This window comes from Carassius auratus, chromosome 7 (genome assembly GCF_003368295.1).
Source record: "Carassius auratus strain Wakin chromosome 7, ASM336829v1, whole genome shotgun sequence".
NCBI lineage: Eukaryota > Metazoa > Chordata > Actinopteri > Cypriniformes > Cyprinidae > Carassius > Carassius auratus.
In genome coordinates this window covers 8276147-8294920 of record NC_039249.1, presented here as the reverse complement: position 1 = coordinate 8294920, position 18774 = coordinate 8276147, and the positions used below count along the sequence as shown (strand labels likewise).

Genomic DNA, 18774 nt, shown 5'->3' with positions numbered 1-18774 from the left:
AAAAAAAAAAGCTGGATCTGAATCAATAAATAAGAAATCGCATGAATCAATCTTTGTCCTTTTTTGTCATTTTGATATATATATATATATATATATATATATATATATATACGATTTTTTGCAATTTTTAACATTTTAAAATTAAAAACATTTAAAAATAAAATAAAAATAATACATAACAGACATACTTAGAAAATCTAAATTCAGCAAAAGGGCAATGAAAAGTCATACTAAATTGTAAAAAAATATTCAAAAATCAATTTAAACCTAATTAAAAAGTGTTTCAATTAACTGGTACATTGCAAAGAGAAAACAAGTTCATGTTTTTATTTTTAATATAAACCAAGCTCTCTGTGCCCCTCTTAAAAAATCCCATTGTTGAAGAAATAGCCTTATATAGCCGTGGCCAAAATCGGAATCTAATCCAAAAATAACTGACTTAAACCATTTTTTAGCTGGTACAAAATACTAGTGTTGTATATTTTGGGGTTTTCCCACTGTACAGTATAAATAGGAATCTGTGGTGTGTGCTCTTTTAGATTAATGTTTGTTTCTGCTTCTTAGGGCAGGGTTAGGTTTAGGGTTAGGGTGGCACATTCCTGTGAGGACGTATTATCTAATCATACTTCGCTAATAACCACATAATCATGTTACATAATCATGTAAACAGGTTTCTGTGGAAGTACATAGCCTATGAGAAAAATGGCTAGGAGAAAGCCTATGAGAAAAAAAGTGTCAACCAAAGAAAAAAAAAAAATTACTCGCCCTCAAGTTGTTCAAACCCTGAATGATTGTATTTCTTTTGTAGAACACAAAAATATATATTTTTTTTTTTTTTTTTTTTTGCATAAAATATCCAGAATTACTTTATTTTGTGTTTCCACATAAGAAATACATCGAAACGGGTTTATAACAACTTTTTTGGTAGTAAAAATATAAATGAACTCAAACAAAAGAAGTCTACTGAAATTCCCCGGCAGGTTGAAGCGGCGCGTGCGCGCATCGCATGAGCAGCAGAACTGACTGGCTCTGGGCTCCTCAGGAAAGAGTGTGTCCCTCAGATCAGGAAGTAGAAATTCTGTGGTGCGATCCGCGAGTGTCTGCCAAACTCATACAAACCAAAGGCATCAGAGGCGTCCCGCTTTAGTCCGCGGTTTGCAAGACATCAGCATGTGGTAAGTACCAGTAAACTCTCTTGTGATGTTGTCTATACTCCACAAACTCATCTCGACCGCACTGTTTGTGACACAACTCGCTCGGGCGCGTGCAGCGGGTGTTTGTGGATTTTAGCGCGTCGTGCAGCGTTTGCAGTGCAGGTGACACATTGTAAACACTGACATTCATTCAGAAAACTGGGCGACTGGGGCAAGTTGTCACACACGGAGAAGTTGCCACAAATCTCAGTAACCCTGAGGTGTGGAGTCAAAAGTCCATACGTTTTTCTAGCACTGGTTTTGCATGTTGAATTGTTCGTGCTGTACATATATTTGGTTTTAGTGACCGTTTTAATGCTTAAATTTTGCGTAAAACCAATTAAGTGTAAATTGTGACAGCTTAGCCCGTGACGGCATGAACTGTTTTTGGGCTGTTGTGTGTTGTTCAGTGTGTCAAATGTTTCAGAATTGTTTAATAAGTAAAGTTTTCGTAGTCGTGCCTCTTAAGTTTGTTTCTATAGAGAAGTGGGAAGTTTAAAAATAAGCACAAAGTGGGAAATGATCACTGGAGTGTATGTGACAACTAGCCCCGGTGTCTTCTACATGAATTGTATACTTTAATCTTTGGAGTAGGCCTATGTAAGCCTGGTCAGTGAAGTGGTACTTGATCTAGTATTGAAATGTTTACCATGGTTCTGCTTGATATTTCATGAGACACGTCCATTATTTTAAAACGTTAAATTGCAAAATAAGAGTCTAAATGTGTCTGGCCGTACCACCCCTGCAATGTAGCCTACTGTAATTCACAAAAGAAAGCTTGTTTTGTTTGTAACCAAATGACTGATGACCTCAAGCCAAGGAAAAATGAGTCACGTCTTTAGCTGCCACTACACTTCAGCTCTCGAAATTGTTTGCTGGATGCTTTGGCTTTTTGGTGTGGGTTGTAGATGTCTAGAAGAATTGGTCAACTGGTTCATGGATTGGTTAACGTCTAGCTTTTACAATCGAAAGCGAAAAATGATAATACTTCCTTTGCACTGGACTTCTATAAAAAGATTGGCGTTATGTTCGAGGAACTGCATAAGAAAGTCTCTGATGCCTGTTGTGTCGCTTCCTTGATTGATTTTCATATTCAAATCAAGTGTTCTATTGAAATTATACATTGTTTTCAATCGGCTTTGCTTCATAACTGGATCTGTTTTGAAGAAAGATTGGATATTCATCAAAAAAAAAAAAAAATGCAGGTTTGAACTGTTGGAAGAATGCATTTGAAAATTTAGGAGATCGTAAAAATTGCTTTTTAATGACCTGCACTAATGAATGAGATCAGAAATGTGTATTAAAAAGGGCCAATTTTATTTCATTTTGACTTTAATGTCAAAAACAGCAAGATCTATATTCTGTTGCATTCTAGATAGTGTTGTCTGTCTGGTTATGTTTTACTTTAATGTCTCTGAATTTTGTTTTGAAGACAAATGAATGGATGGATGTCATGCAATCTGTTCCTGAAGGGGCATTTTATGTATCATCAGTCCATGAAGACGTCTTGCGAATGACTCTGCAGCTTTCAGCCTGAAATATGTCGTCATACTGGTACGTCAAAGAGACTGTGGATCCAGGCGGCAGCAGCATGGAGGAGCAAGCTGGTAAGAAACCTTCACACATCCAATCCAGCAGGGTCCAAAAATAATCTCAAACTAATCACAAAAATATTTTGTGTTAAATGAGAAAGAATCAAGCAGACATTACAAATTGTAGCTTTAGAGTGAAATATTTTAGTTCATTCAACATAAAATGTATGACACACAAACGTAAACTATGGAAAATAAAAGAAGATAATTTGAGAAACATCTCAGTATTTTTTGTTCATAGAAATAAACGTCATCGGTAACCAAAACAGCTTTGTTATCAACAGTTTTCAAAATCTGATCCACAAAAGAAAGGTCTGAAACGACATGAGAGTGAGTAAATTATGACTGAAATTTTTAGGTATTAATACTAAATAGATACCATAGACAAATAAGCAGCTTCAAAAGAAAACTGAATTAAAAACCATTTTATAAAGAACAGTGCATGTTTAGTAAAACTTAAAGGGGGGGTGAATTGCTCGTTTTCACTCAATATCCTGTAATCTTGAGTACCTATAGAGTAGTACGGCATCCTTCATAACTCCAAAAAGTCTTTAGTTTTATTATATTTATAAGAGAAAGATAATCTGTACCGATTTTTCCCGGAAAAACACGAGTGGCTGGAGGCGTGACGTGTGGGCGGAGCTAAAGAATCACAAGCGCGAGTAGGCTTTTGCGTTGAGAGCGCTAGAAACTGTGACATTACCGTGAGGGAAAAAACATCATCCAAAACAAACCATGGCTAACAGTCAGATTCAGCCGTTTATTTATGATCCAGAATCAGATCCAGAGGCTGAAATTGAACAAGAGCAGCAGCAGCAACGACTACAGATCGTGACCCTTTTTCGTTGGGACTGCATTATCCTTAAGAAATAAACGATATGCAAATCCGGCGTCAAACTGGGCCTTGTTTGTAAAACAAGCATCTTCGAAATGCAGGGGAACAAACAAAAACACTTGCACAACTCCATTGATGCTCTGTAAAAATAAACTCCATCCACTGATCCCTTAATGCTGTTTTTTTTTTGAGGGGGGTAATCTGTGCAGGGTTGTCTTGCCCTGTCAACAAAAACACACTTCTTTTGTGACATTTCGCTCTCGCTCTGATCAGTGAATGTCTCTGCTCTCAGTGCTGCTCTACGGGAGCGCGCGCTCTTCCGGCAGAAGTGCCTTAGGACCCATATAAGGAAATTCCGCTCCATCTAACGTCACACAGAGCCATACTCGAAAAAAAAATTTCCGAAACTTGTGACAAACCGGAAGGAGTATTTTTGGAACAGAAAGACTCCTTCAAACGTACAACTTGATTTTTGAAACTTTGTCCATGTTTAGCATGGGAATCCAACTCTTTAACAGTGTAAAAAACTCAGTATGCATGAAATAGCATTTCACCCCCCCCCCCCCCCTTAAGAGAGAAAATTTAAATGGTATTTTTATTATTATTATTGAACTATTATTGACTAACTATTATTGCATTACAAATAAAGTTCAATCTACTAGTAAAAAGCAACACATTACATAGAAAAAGTGTCAGATTTATTAGTTTGCATTTACACTTTGCATTTACACTTTAAATGCAAACTATACATTTTGCATTTAATGCACAGATCTGTTTTGACATACAGTAGTTGTTTTGTCCCATCTGTTACTATGCTTATCACTGTCAGTCATCGCAGTTTCAGAGTCAATTCACCATTTAAATAAGGCCAGAATCTTTGCAATGTGCAGTTAACAGCGTGACAAACATATATTATATACAGAGAGTGAACAAAGAGCGCTCTAGTGTAATCACTGAAGCTCTGACTGAGAGAAACTCCCATTATAATCAATGCAGCTGACAGCTCTGCACAGTCAATCTCTTATTTACATGGTGTTGTTTGTAATTAATGAAGGGATTCACAAATGTGCTTTGGGTGAACTTTTTCAGCAATATTAAGTGGATTCAGACCGTCTGATTGGTCATTACGTTAATGTAATTGGCTTCAATGCCCTACGCTGCAATAACACATTATTAAAAACTTCCACAAGTACAAACTGGAGCATCAGCATTATATCAATATTCACGATGTTATCTTGTCACAATTATCCTGTAAAGTGAGTTTTATCTGTTTGCTGCAGCTTTTTCTCACATTTACTGGTTTTGCATCAGTTTGAGTTACACTGCTGCATAACGGTTGTACTTCAGAGCAGCAGCAACTCAAGTACTGAAATGAGCAAAATCATGATATTTAATTCACTTTTCCACAATTTAAGGCCTGAAAAGTCTTAAATTCATCAAGTCGTGACATTCAGTTCTGAATGCACTCCAAATCTTGTTTACCCTTTGATAAAGTAGATTTTTCTGAGCCCTTCTGCAAGATAATTGTTCTCATTTTAATCCATTTTATTAGTTATCTACATAATGTAATTAAGCTTTTTCCTTTGTACGCATTATTTATGTATTTTGTTTCCTTCAATTTATTCCTTAAACTGTCTTGGCTTGGTCTTAAATGAACTTCATAAAACCTGAAATTCTGGATATTTTATTATTTGAAATCTGGAATATTTTTTTCTGTATATTTGTTGCAGATGGCACTTTATTCAGCGTTCATTTATGACCTTATTTGGCAGTAATCTACTTTAAAAAACAAACAAAAAAAAAACATTAATTTGACTTCTCAAAACAGACTGACAGCAGAGTCTCTAAATAAACCTTAAAAAAAAAAGTGACATATTTCTCATTGAAACTTCCTCATTGCTTTATAAACGGCATGTTAAATTAGTCATTTTGCATAATTTTGCCACTACGAAGGTTAATATTTCCCTCTGAGAGAAACACCAGTTCCGCAAGTTTACTGTTTCTTGTAAGAGTATGGTATGGTGGTACTGAGAATAAAATAACATGGAGCAGATGCATCAGGTAAGAAGCAAATGTATTATAAAAGTTTTTTTTGGTTTTGGTTATTCTTTTCACCCTTCTGAAACCTGATACACCATCTGTGGTGCAGTTATGGTTCGAGGAACTTAAAAGTCTGCTCAGCATTTATAGAAATATGAAGTGAAACTCAGCTGGTCTTCAGAAAGGTGTTTATAGCAGTGAACGTCTCTTCCTCTCACATATACTGAAGTCTGAATGTGAGGTTGGCCAGTATGCTAGCATCACTTGTGCATTCAGCTCTCTGATTAATATAGGCACGACTACAGATTCATATAGTTGATTGAGCACAATCTCATTTGTTGTTGACCAGTACTAATATCAAAAGTAAATATAAATATCTCTAAATATGCATCTGTGATTGAAAGTTTGGACACGCTTGACTGAATTAGTTACTCTTGGTCTAAATAAAGGCCCCGGCTTTTATTTGAGTAATTACGATATATATATATATCTCCCAGCAACTACATATGTATTTATTAGGGGCCAAGCACCGAAGGTGCGTAGGCACCTATTGTAATCGTTGGCGTTATTATTATTCTTCTTCCGCCGCAAGTCTATGGCAGCCCATAGAACCGATTGCGGGAAAGTTGTATAATTTGGCACACTGATAGAGGACAGTCCCAACATTAACTATAGCAAATTGAAGTATCTATCTCTTACTCTCTAGTGCCACCACTTGTCCAAACTTTCAATGTTTGTATGCTAATAACTTTTGAACCGTAAGCCAGAAAATGGAAATTCTTTTTTCCTCTGAATCCTTGGCTCGAATGAATACCAACATTCAAAAATCGCAAGGTTTAGTTTTTTGGCTATTTTTAATTTTTCGAAAAACCTCCTTTTTCGAACTCGTCCTAGACGGTTTGTCCACTTTTCACGAAAATTGGCTCAGATCATCTTCAGACCATGCTGGCAAAAAGTTATGGAATTCAAGTTGATTCGTTCAACCGTTCTCGAATGACACGTGAAAAAATATGACGAAAAGCACGCAAAAATACACGTGAGGCTATATCTCGGCAACAGATTGGCATATTGAGACCAAACTTGGTGTGTGTTATAATAAGCATGACTTGAGACTACCTGCAGTGTTTCGACACAGCGCCACGTGGTGGTCAGGAGATATGAAAAATGCATATTTTGGCTTATAACTTCTGAATGGATTGGCCAAAAATCAAACAACTAGTCGAGTCGAATGATATCCAATTTTCCTGTGTCGGCCATTTTAGGCATCGGCCATTTTGAATTATGTTTTAAAATGCTGTATTTTTTGAACGCAGCATCGTATCGTTTCGCAAATAATTACAAAAATATTCGGCTCCATGCCCTGAATGTACTCAAAACATTTGGTGGCAGCGCCACCTTGTGGCCAAGAGTTATAATGAAATATAAAATAAATGCTAATAACTTTTGAATAAATTAGACTATTAAAATTAAAATTGTCTCTCTATATTCTCTGGGTCATGCCGAGAGCATTGATACCAATTATGCAAAAATTTAGATTAATGTTGAAAACCTACTTTTTCGAACTCCTCCTAGACCGTTAGTCCGATTTTCACCAAATTTGATGTGGATCATCTTTAGACCTTGCTGGCAAAAAGTTATGGATTTCGTGTCGATATCCGAAACGATTTTCATTTTGCGCATCAACGAATTTGCTGGAAGGGTGCCAAAATGCATTTGAGGCTGTATCTCTGCAACGCTTTGACATATTTGCACCAAACTTTGTACATGTCATCGTGACCTCACACTGACCATGCCACATAAATTTGGTAACAGCGCCACCTATTGGTCAAGAGTAATAAACCATTCATTAACCATGAATAATTACACTTGTAAAAATGCTAATAACTTTTTATTGCATTAGCCTATTTGAATGAAACTGGGCCCAAAATATTCCCTGGCTTATGCCGATAACATCGATACCAAATATGCCAGAGCAAGTTGAACTTCCGGTCCGCCATTTTGATTTATGTTGAAAACCTACTTTTTCAAACTCCACATCAATAGTAGGTCCGATTTTCACCAAATTCGAATCAGATGATCTTCAGACTATGCTGACACAAAGTTATGGACTTTGTGTCGATAGTTTTTGCTAAAACTTTTTTTAAAAAAAGTTTTTGCATACCACAGCGACGAAGTTGAGGCACAATGAGAAAATGACACTTGAGGCTGTATCTCTGGAATGCTTTGGCATATTAACACCAAACTTTGTGTGTGTCATTCAAAAGTCACACAGAGTACACCAAATTGATTTTATAACGGTGCCACCTATTGGTCAAACTTGATAAGCCAAGTAATCATGCTACTAGAGGTGGTATTTATGATTTTTTTAGCCATTTCAATTACAATAATCCTAAAATTGCTGTTATTGCTCATTAATGCATTTGGTGTGATGCTCCATGCCATTCTTAGCTCCTACATTTGCCGTTGGAGTGCTTGGCCCCGTAATTGCTGCTTGCAGCTATATTTTTTAAAATATTTCTGTATGTTGGATATAATAAAGAATCATACTAAAGAATGTGGTGTATATAATTCTTTTTTTTTTTTTTTTGTAATATCAAATTATATTTTGGTACAAATTTAACAGTGGCACATATTGTCCCCTTGGAATTCTAAGATTCTATCTGACATTTTTGTCAAAATTGAGTTATTCACATATTCTTATTCTGTGACAATTTATTTACATTATGTGATGTTTTATTTTAAGTTGTTTACATTTTGGGATTTTTTATTGAAAAGACAAAAAGGTTCTATCTACAGAAGTCTATGGAACCCAAAAATTTTAAAGCTCAATATCTCAAAACTACTCAGAACGCAGATAGAACTTTATAATTCCAAGGGGACGATATTTCTTAGGGAATATTTAATTTGCCTACAACACTAAATGCTTCAATCAAATTCAGTCAAGAGTGTCTGAACTTCTGAATCGAAATTTGATGATAATTGTTGTTGTTCAGTTGATAACATCATCAACAACAACAACAAAACATTAGATTTGGTCCAAACAACTGTATTAATCTTCGACCATCCCTGTAGATGTCATATATAATGAGTTTCTAGGCTGCACTGGTTTGCATTTTTCCAGAAAACCGATGAAGCAAGCATCTTGCTAAAAACAGTCGATATCCCCCCAGAGGTGAAACCTTATGTCGTAGGTGTTGGGTTTCCTTTTTCCCGCAGGCTCAGCATCAGCAACACAGTTGCCATTAGCAACCGTGAGTTCGCGCGCATCCCTTGGTGTGTGGCTCATGTCTGAGTCCCATCACGTCTGTGTGTTTGTGTGTGTGTGATTGAGTGTGTCGTCTGGTCTCGTGTGATAGGAACACACGCTGCAGAAGGAGGCTAGTGTGCTAATCTGGCTTAGAGCGGCTTGGGCTGTAGCTGCAAACACAATCTGAGGTCCTCTAGGGAGGGACAGAGACACAGCAGCCGGCCAGGAAGGGTTGGGTTTCACTCTTTAATGTTTTTGCAGTGTAAGATAACCTTCCCATTAAGGACAACAGGCAGGGAGGAGTCAGTCCGCTCTATAGGCACAGAGTCAGGCTAATGCTCACAGGTGCTGGACATACATCGAGCCTGGGCTCCTGACGCACAGTAATGAGATGATCGCCGGATAGATCCGGGCAGAATGATAAGGTACGTTTGCAATGGGAACGTCTTGTTTTTCTGCATTTCGGGGCAGTCTTCAGAGTAGAAATCGGGTTTAGGAAGTGATCGTATTGGCGAACCTTTCATTGACAGTGATTGAATTCTCTGAACTTATAAGAGATTGCGTTTCAACTAAAAAGTCATTTATTTGTAGTTTTTAATCTCTGATTCAGAATTCATACACACACACACACACATATATATATATATATATATATATATATATATATATATAAAAAATGTTAGTCTGATATGTTTCTTGTCCACGACGCCACAGGATTTTAGGAGTCAAAATTGCGTCTTCCATCTGACACAGTGACTATTGCAACAGACAAAAAAATCATGTTATCTGATCTGACACAGTGACTAGTAAGTTATCAACAGACAGAAAAATTGTGTAATCTGAACATTAGACATCGTCGACGTCTGATGCCAAATTGTCAAACATTACTCAACCCTAGCTTCTTCTGTTTATTTTCATATATGCATTAGTCAATAATAGTTTTTTTTAACGTTGGCCAATTGAAAGCATTTTACTTGCTTTTCTGGGTGCACCTGTGACAGGTGTCTGTTAAAGTTTGAAGTTGTCCCAGTATTTTCCTCAGTTGTGCGATTACACACACAACATTTAGCACTGCTCTTTCCAGCATTAGATGCAAAATTTGTGTAGGCGAAGTCTACGATCCGGGGCACATCTTTCTGCATTTTCCAAATGTGAAGATTTAGCCCACGAATCATGCACGAGAGTAAAGTGAGTGATGTCAGTGAGTGTGTTGCACAGAGCAAAGAGAGCGAGCGGTAGCAGTGGTAGTGGTAGCAGGGAAAAAAATATATCCCTGCCGGTCTTGGGCACGAAATAGAAAAAGTGTAACACCTTATATAATTTTTTTGGAAATTAAGATGAATAGAAGTGTTAAAAACAACAACAACAAATTTACTAAAACTTAAACTAAGATTAAAATAAAAGATAATGTTACTGAGTTAATGACATGGTAACTCCAAAAAATACACAATTCAAAATTAAAATAGGCCGTGTTTAATTTTAAATGTAGCTGCTACTTTTATATACACTTTTCAGAATTTAATTTAAAAAGTATTTCAGTATTAAATTTTCAGTATAATAGTTACAATATATGCCTTAAATTCTACTCTCCTTCTAATTGTCCCAAACTTACGTGAGTTTCTTTCTTCTGTTAATCACAAAAGGCGACATTTGGGTGTTGGTGATTAAACAGTTGCTGGTAGCCATTGACCTTCATAGAGTTCCAGTACATCAATGGCTACCAGCAAAAGTTTAAATTGGTAAATGCTGACAGAATTTTCATTTTTGTGTGAACTGTTCCTTTAGCAGCATCAACACTAACAGTGACACTTATTTGTTAGTTACACAAGTTATTTGAAGTGGCTTGAGTTTCTTTGCTGATGCTGTATTAAATGTGTGAAGATTTTCAGCTTGTTATCCAGAGCAGAGCTATTGTCTTGGCTTTGGTTTTCCCTCCAGGTTGATTTGGTCTGGGCTGGACGTGAGCTGAGCCTGTATTGATGCAGGCTGGATGTCTTCTAATGGTTACCCTCCCTCAGGCTTTCTCCAGCCGCTCATCAGAAAATACGTTCTCAATTATTCATATGAGCTTCTTCTATTAAAGCGCACAGCCATACCGGCTCTTACCCACAGCTCGGCTCCTTTACATCGGAGCAGTGCTGCTGTTAATGGAGCAGTGTCTGCCGATGGCCACATTTGCCAGATAAATGTTAAAGGGCTGGATGGAGTAATGTGAATAATAGGAGGGAATGATTGATTTGACCTTCACTGCCCTCTTGGATTGGTATCAAAACACTCTCGTGCACTGTAGTCCATCCATATGAGTAATGGCAACTCATAATGTGCTCTTTAAATATTACTAATAAAGACTAATGACATTTCCCCTAAAATGAACATTCACTCTCAATTACTCACCCTCATGTCATTTAAATTCTGATAAAATAACACCATAAAACCACCGTAAAGTCTAATGCGCTACATTAAGCTTCTGAAGTCATGTAATGTTATGTATCTGTCTGTTTCTCTGTCTATCATTCTGTAGTTCCTTCTGTCTCTCTGTCGTTCTTTCCGTTGTTCTGTCTGAACTATTACAATTGACTATTGTTTTCGTTAATTGAAATAAAGCTGAAATGCAATTATTAGATGGAAAAACTTACAAAACGTAATTGACTATTTGAAATGTTGCCCTGGCAACTAACCGAAATAAAAGAAGTACAAATTGAAATAGACAGGAAAAAAGGAATTTAAAGATTAAATAAAACAAACCCAATAAAAAAAAAAAAAGTGAGACGGTTGAAAATGTTTTCAAATATGTGACGATTCAAATCGGTCTAGAAGCTGAACAAATTGTGATTCATTTAGGTGTAGGAGTTTATATCAATATATGTCGGAGGGGAACTGACTTTCTTTAGAAATATTTAGTTTTTTTTAGGGGTGCTCCGATCACGATCGGCCGATCGTTAATGCGCATTTCGTCAGTAAAGCCGGTTTTCTAATCAGCGGTTAATTCCATCAGGTGTGTGATTTCACATAGAGCAGCTGTTACTACACAGAGCCGTTGTTAACTGAGAAGATGGGCCAATAAACGCTGAAAATTAACGTGATTTGCGCATCTTCTCTATTAACAACGGCTCTGTGTATTAACAGCTACTCTATGTGAAATCACGCACCTGATGGAATTAACCGCTGATTAGAGAACCGGCTTTACTGAGGAGATACGCATAACGATCGGCCGATCGTGATCGGAGCACCTCTAGTTTTTTTTTTTTTTTTTTCTCTGTATAATGCATATTAAAGTTCATAAGTGCAGTGCTGCTTTGTTTACAGCAGAAACAAAGGAAATGCTTGAAGCTCCACCTGCTGCAGTGTTCATAAGTGCTTTGTTTACAGCAGTAAGCAAGGAAACACTTTAAGCTCCACTTGCTGGCAGAGAATGAATATGCGTCTCGTTCAGCTTGTCTGCTGTTTCTGTTTCATGCAGATATTTATGTATATTTTCACAAAACTTTAGTCAAATAATTCTGTTTTTGCTTCAAATTTCAAAATTATGCAATCTTATTTAGATTAAAAACAGCTCATGTTGCATGTATAAAGCATCTTTGTTTGGATCATAATTAAAATGCAGTGGTTGCCTCTGAGCACAGACAAAGCCTTATTTTGTTCGTATAAAGAGATTTATTTTATTTGTTAATTATTTATTTGATTTGGGTCTTAAATTTGGGTTTTAAAATTTCTATTTAGTTTTTTTATTTACATTTATTACACGGCTCTGTGGAATACTTGATTCTGATTGGTCAGTCATGACATTCCGAGGTATGTTTTCCCTGGATAACAACCTGTAAAAACTAATAACACAGACTCATCCAGGTAACAGCAGTTGGTGCTGTAGTTTTGCTTGAACAATTTTTTTTTTCTTGATGGAAGCTTTGCATTTGTTTAACTAATAAAATGTTAAAACTCTATTCAAAATGGTGTACAATTGTTTAGTTATGTCATCCTGGTATCACAGACTCACTCTCTTGTTTCGTACAAACGCAGCTGCTGCCATTTTGCGACGATTGTTTTGTATGCTGTAATGGATATATATATATATATATTTATTATTATTAGTAGTAGTAGTAGTAGTAGTAGTAGTAGATTTTATATTATTATTATTAGTAGTAGTATTTATTTATTGCAAGATACTGTAGGTATAGTAATTTTTGTTATTATTTTTCCATTAGTTTTATTAAAGTAATAAATGTGACCTGACCTTATTTTATTAAGGTTAAGTCACATGGACCACCCTTTAGGTATTTTTTTTTTTTTCAGTTTTTGATTAGTTTTAATCAGCCTTTTGCATGTAATTTTAAATGGTCTTGCATTGAGAAATACATTTTTAAAAGTACAAATTATAAATTACATTTAGTATATTTATTATATTTGTTAAATAGCACAAAGTTACAGAACAGCATCCATAATAATTACAAAAGAATCACCATGGTTTGCATGCCACACCACAAAGCATTTCAGCTTCCCAAAAAATATTTCATGCAAACTACATTACCAGCATACATTTCTTTTTTTAGTTTGGGTGTGTTGTGTCCAGATTGTGTGTGTGTATTTGCTTTTATACATTTTTGGATCTGCAGCCGTTCATCTTACTGCATGCATGCGTGTGTGAGTATTACTATCGATTCAGTCTCTCCAGATCTTCCCCATCTCACTACTGCCCCCGAGTAGGTGCTCTTTACATCAAAGGTGAACATGGAAAAGCGCAGCTCTGCAAATACACGCACACCAGTCCGGAGGAAATGGCATGTGAATTCTTTATGAGGCTGACCTGATTCCCGGCTGCTCCCTCGCCTCCTGTATCTGGAGCTCTTTTCCCATCGCGACGTCTTCGCTTTGGCATGTGGTTCCTTTTCCTGTACTTAGTATTTTGTTTGTTTGTGGTGGCTATGCCCCATTTGCAGGCGTTCCAGATATGGGAGCCAAGCAGTCAGTGGTTGGCAACGTTTCCTTGAGTCATTCTCCAACTCTGAAGAACATCCAAGAGGCCTATACACAAGCCGAGGACCAGAGGGCACGCGAGCTAATCCGGCTTTCCTGCGAAAATATCAGCGTAGGGGGACCAGATGGGGTGAGTTTGATCATTTGCTCACTTTACACTATCATTTTTTTTTTTACTGAAAATTCCCATTGTAAGCACTTTAAGGGAAGCGGGTGCATTGTGCATGCAGTTCACCTGCTGAAAGACCAGCATATGTTGTGTTTTTGGAGCTGCTATGGTGGTTTGGCACCAGACAGGCTTTTTGTGGCACCATCAAAAAAACATTTCTCAGTCCTGTCCAGATATGCTTGAGTATAACCGGGATAAGATATCTTCTTTTGCCCATATTTTAAAATAGCATCACATTTATCCTTTTCAGAGGCAACAGTACTGTAATGTGTTACTACAAACTCTATAGGAAAAAAAACATCCAAGATGTATGATGATGCATGCAATATTTTAAAGTATTGCTATATAAATGATAACTTTGTCTAGTTCTCTTATGAAGTTTTTAGCATGATTGTAGAAATGTAACTAATACTGAATGACACCACATAGACTTCTTAATAGCTAGTGTTTGCATACACTATTTAATTTCATTCCGTAACCTACTTGTTCTACAGATTTATGTAGTGTTTTGGCAGCAACAGTAACGTTTCTGACAGATAATATCATGATATTTTTTGTGTGTGTTTCGCTTACCAGCAATAAGCTGTCGGTGGGCTTTTTTGATTACTATCAGTTTAATTACTGCTGATGCAGTGTTACTACATATTGCTATAATAACCAAATAAAAAATAAACCGAAAATATTCTTAATAAAATAAGATAAGATAAAACAAAATATTGCTGAACCTAAAGTGCAACTTTCCACTATATTAACTTTCTGCCGTGCCAAATCAAGTGGAAATGACAAGTCCAAAAAAAGTTTGTGTGTGCGCAGCATCACATCAGTTTGAAGATAACAGTGTACAGTTAGTTGAAGGCCAAACTTTAACACTAAGAATTAGGGGTTTGTTCAGATGATTAATCCTAGTATGAACAACAGTCAAAGATCCGGCTTGACTTTGTGTAAGACTGCTTGAGCTTTTCTGATCTGCATCAGCAGGGGAAATGTGCACTAAAAACATGCTTGTGAAACCCTTGGTACTTCTCACATACACACACAAAACACTACTAAAGGAAAGCCAGAGCCCATTACAAACATTTAATATCACAGCTTTTTTCACACTTGCTTCTCACAGTTTCATTTTTGATGTGTGAAGAATACAGTGCGCACATCACTTATGTGCTTTCAAAACAGTAGAAATCCATTATGAAAACTAAAACATCAACAAATCATTTGGATATGATGAGCCTTTGATCTGGATTTAAAGGTGAAGTGTATTAGTTTTTCTAAGTTACAATACTTCCTCCTATTACAGCTTAATATGCAGAAAAAGCATATGCCTTTTGCATGTTTATTTCCCTGTAGTGTAAATACTGTGACACTGATCTGTTTGTTTGAACCACCTGACATGTTAGCTTTTGGCTCAACCAATTAGCCTTTCCCCCGAGCCCTGCCCCCCTTAGTTACTGTTGCTACCTCCGACAAACAAATGGTCAAACACGACCAGCGCGACATATTGCCATGTTGGGAAGAGATAAACCAGTGCGTGTCAGTGACCTTTTTTGGAGCAATACCTCCACGATATCCTCCAGTTCGAGACAAAAGGGGTTACAGTATGCAATGGAGGGATACATTCAAAATATAAAAATACGCAATGAAGGAGACACGACTACTATCGAGGCTAATGCTTACCGGTCTCAAGCGAAATCTGAGAAACCCCATGACCTGTACCTCAAATGCAACCAGCACCGCCTTGTGGACCAGTCATGCTGGTCATTCTCTTTCATATGTTATGGTCTATTATTGTCTATTGCGAGTAGCGATTTTGTTCAAATACAAGGGTATGTTAGCTAGCTAAACCTACATGTGTGTCAAAGCCATTCAAAGCTAACTAACATTTCTCTGTTGTTTTGAGAATCAGGATCAGAATGTTTAATTTTTGTTGATAAACAGAATTCACAAATAGAAAATTGCTTTGGCTTAAAAGGTGCATAACAGATAAAATAATAAAATGAAATGCATAAAATAAAATATAAGGCATTCAGATATCCATTTTATTTTATTATCTGTAATGTTCGACGCGTTTAACTGGGAGTGGGGCCGTCCACACTGTTTTATTCATTGTAGGCACCGCTCACGTTGTGTTTTCGGCTTTGGGAATGGAAAGAACATAACTCCTCCAGACAATCTCTCGGGGTATCTAGTGTCCGATTTACAAACGCCATGGGCGCACCGCTTCACCATCTTGCTTGGAGTCAATGTTTGTCGGAGCTGCTTACATATTAATGGTTGCTATGATGTGTGATTGGACAATGGCCGTTCTGGGGGAGGGGCCGGCGAAAGGCTAATTGCATGAGTTTGAAGTGGTGATATCGGTTTATGACCGACCAATAGCAGACAAGGGGAGGGGTTTTGGAAACTTATTTGGATCGAAAACTGTTATTTTGGTTCCTATGGTTTTAATGGTTAGCAACTGTTCCAAACACCTTAACAATCACCTAGCAATGTCCTGCCAACAGCATTTTAGAATGAATTTTGAAGGATCATGTGACGCTGAAGACTGGAGTGATGAGGCAAAAAAATTCAGCTTTGCATCATAGGAATAAATTACATTTTAAAATGTATTCAAATACAATACTGCTTTTTAAATTGTTAATATTTTAATTTTTTTTGGCTGTATTCATAATCAAATAAATGCAGCCTTGAAAAGAGCATAAGAGTTCTATAAAAAACATTCTTACATTTCATTTTATGCCAATTTATTTTTGCATTTTACAAAATCAACGAACTAGATTACGTCTGCGATTTTATGAATTATATTAAAAAGCAAGGCAGAAAGCATAATCTCAAGGTGTGTTTGTTTCTTAAAAGTCTGTGTTCTCAGTGAGGTGATTACAGATGACATGGCAGCATGTGGTCAGCAAGTGCAGAAATTTTCCTCTGTAAATACTGTTACAGGTCTCTAATGAGGTCACGAGTGATTGATGGTGTGACTGTAATGGCTCCTAACCGGCCATCAGTTAACAAACCCACATCTGATCCTCTGCTTCTGCTTCCACACTCATCACATTAGTCCTGTTCAATCGCTGCTCAGTGGCCTCTGAGATTAGAAATGTGTGCAAATATTACATTTCTGTATGTTACTGTAAAACAAGTGGACTACATTCAAAATGAAAAACTGCACTACCTATTTGATGAAGAAAACACAAGACATCAAAAAAAAAAAAAAAATCACACTTGGTTCCTGGTTTATTCATCACATGAAGAATGGATGGTCAAATTATTTTAAATTTTTGTAAATGGTCAATTTAAGAATTTATTTATCTATTTTATCTATTTTATGTATTTGCCACAAATGTTATGTATTTCATGTTTTGTTATTTTTATAATGTATTTTACGACTGCCCCAAAAATAGTTAACTAAACATTAGTTAACTAAAATTTGATGGTTAGTTGCAGAAAAAAAAACTGTCCGTGTCTGTAACAGACAGGAAATCCAAATGTTCATCTATCATTCATCGACCTCAAACATGACTTATCGTTGAAACATGGAATTAGGAGGACCTTTGCACAGCTGTTACCCAAGATAAATGTGCATTATTAGACGTATATCCGAATCCGATTAATTTTGTTACTGTATTAAAGGCATGACATCAGCACGGTCACAGTTTTTTTCCTGTTAAGAATGGAAACAAAATACACCATTATTTTTGCTCATACAGAGAAGAGAAATGCATCATTCTAAACTGTGAAAGGGCTAATTTTATTTGTATACTTTTACAGTATCATTGTGCTTTTGTAAAATAAAGAAAATTAACAGGACAAGCTTTTTGCACTGGAGTCTGGAGAAACTAAATACAAATAATCTCTGATAATGAAATCCACAAGGATTCCTCTTTAATAGTGCATTCACTGTACTGCGGAGATAATTCAGCATCCACTTCAGACTTTTCAGATGACACACTGACTGAGAAAACACTAGTTTATTAATAAAAAAGTAAAATATATTCTTGCTATTTTTCCCAACACATTCATAGTCACTATTTGTTGCCGGGTCTTTGTGGCAAGATTTAAATATAAGTGAGGATTGCTATATATTAAAGGCTCATTATGGTTAAGGTCCAAAAATTTCTATTCACAAACTTACAATTTGATTTTGATTATGATTCAATTCAATGTCAGTTTCTTTGGAGATATATCAGGGACAGTACATGCACATTTTCTCAAGGTAAATATCTGTAATAGACATGAACTGTTGGTGCTACATTACAATATTGGTGGTTAAAATTAAGTGGTTAAACACTTTAATTGCAGTCTGTTAAAATGTTTAGTCTATGACTACGGTAGTTGACTAGAAAAACCTTTAGAATGGGGCAGCCCTAATGTATTTATTATTTCTGCAGGTTTATGGATATTTTCTTCGATGGAATTTCAGATATCATTACAGCGATACTTGTTTGTAAAGCTGGTTTGAAACTTTCCAGTTTTTAAACGCTGTGTAAAAGTAACTATGATTATAAAAATATGCATTTTGCATACAGTTTGCAAACTGGAGAAATAGCAGTAGAAATAGTCTTGCACTTACTTCTAACCCTTGAGAGAGATCAGTGGAAAAAAAGGATGATTTCAGTGTCTGTAGGCCACGGTGAACCTGGCCAAGAATGAGGAAGTGCATACTCCCATTTAAACACAGTGTGACATTCACAACGGCTGTTTTGTCTAAAATTAAATCGTAATTTGGAAGTGAA

General features: G+C 36.4%; 1 protein-coding gene across 1 annotated transcript in view; it reads left to right on the top strand.

Moving 5' to 3' along the window:
- Nucleotides 1–1002: 1002 nt before the first annotated feature.
- Nucleotides 1003–18774, top strand: part of lrrk1 (leucine-rich repeat kinase 1) — a 78130-nt gene continuing 60358 nt past the window's right edge. Inside the window, exons 1-3 of the mRNA XM_026267017.1 lie at nucleotides 1003–1175; nucleotides 2626–2800; nucleotides 13842–14008. Of these exons, the coding sequence (XP_026122802.1) occupies nucleotides 2734–2800; nucleotides 13842–14008 (234 nt within the window). The 5' untranslated portion in view covers nucleotides 1003–1175; nucleotides 2626–2733. The remainder of the gene's footprint in view (nucleotides 1176–2625; nucleotides 2801–13841; nucleotides 14009–18774) is intronic.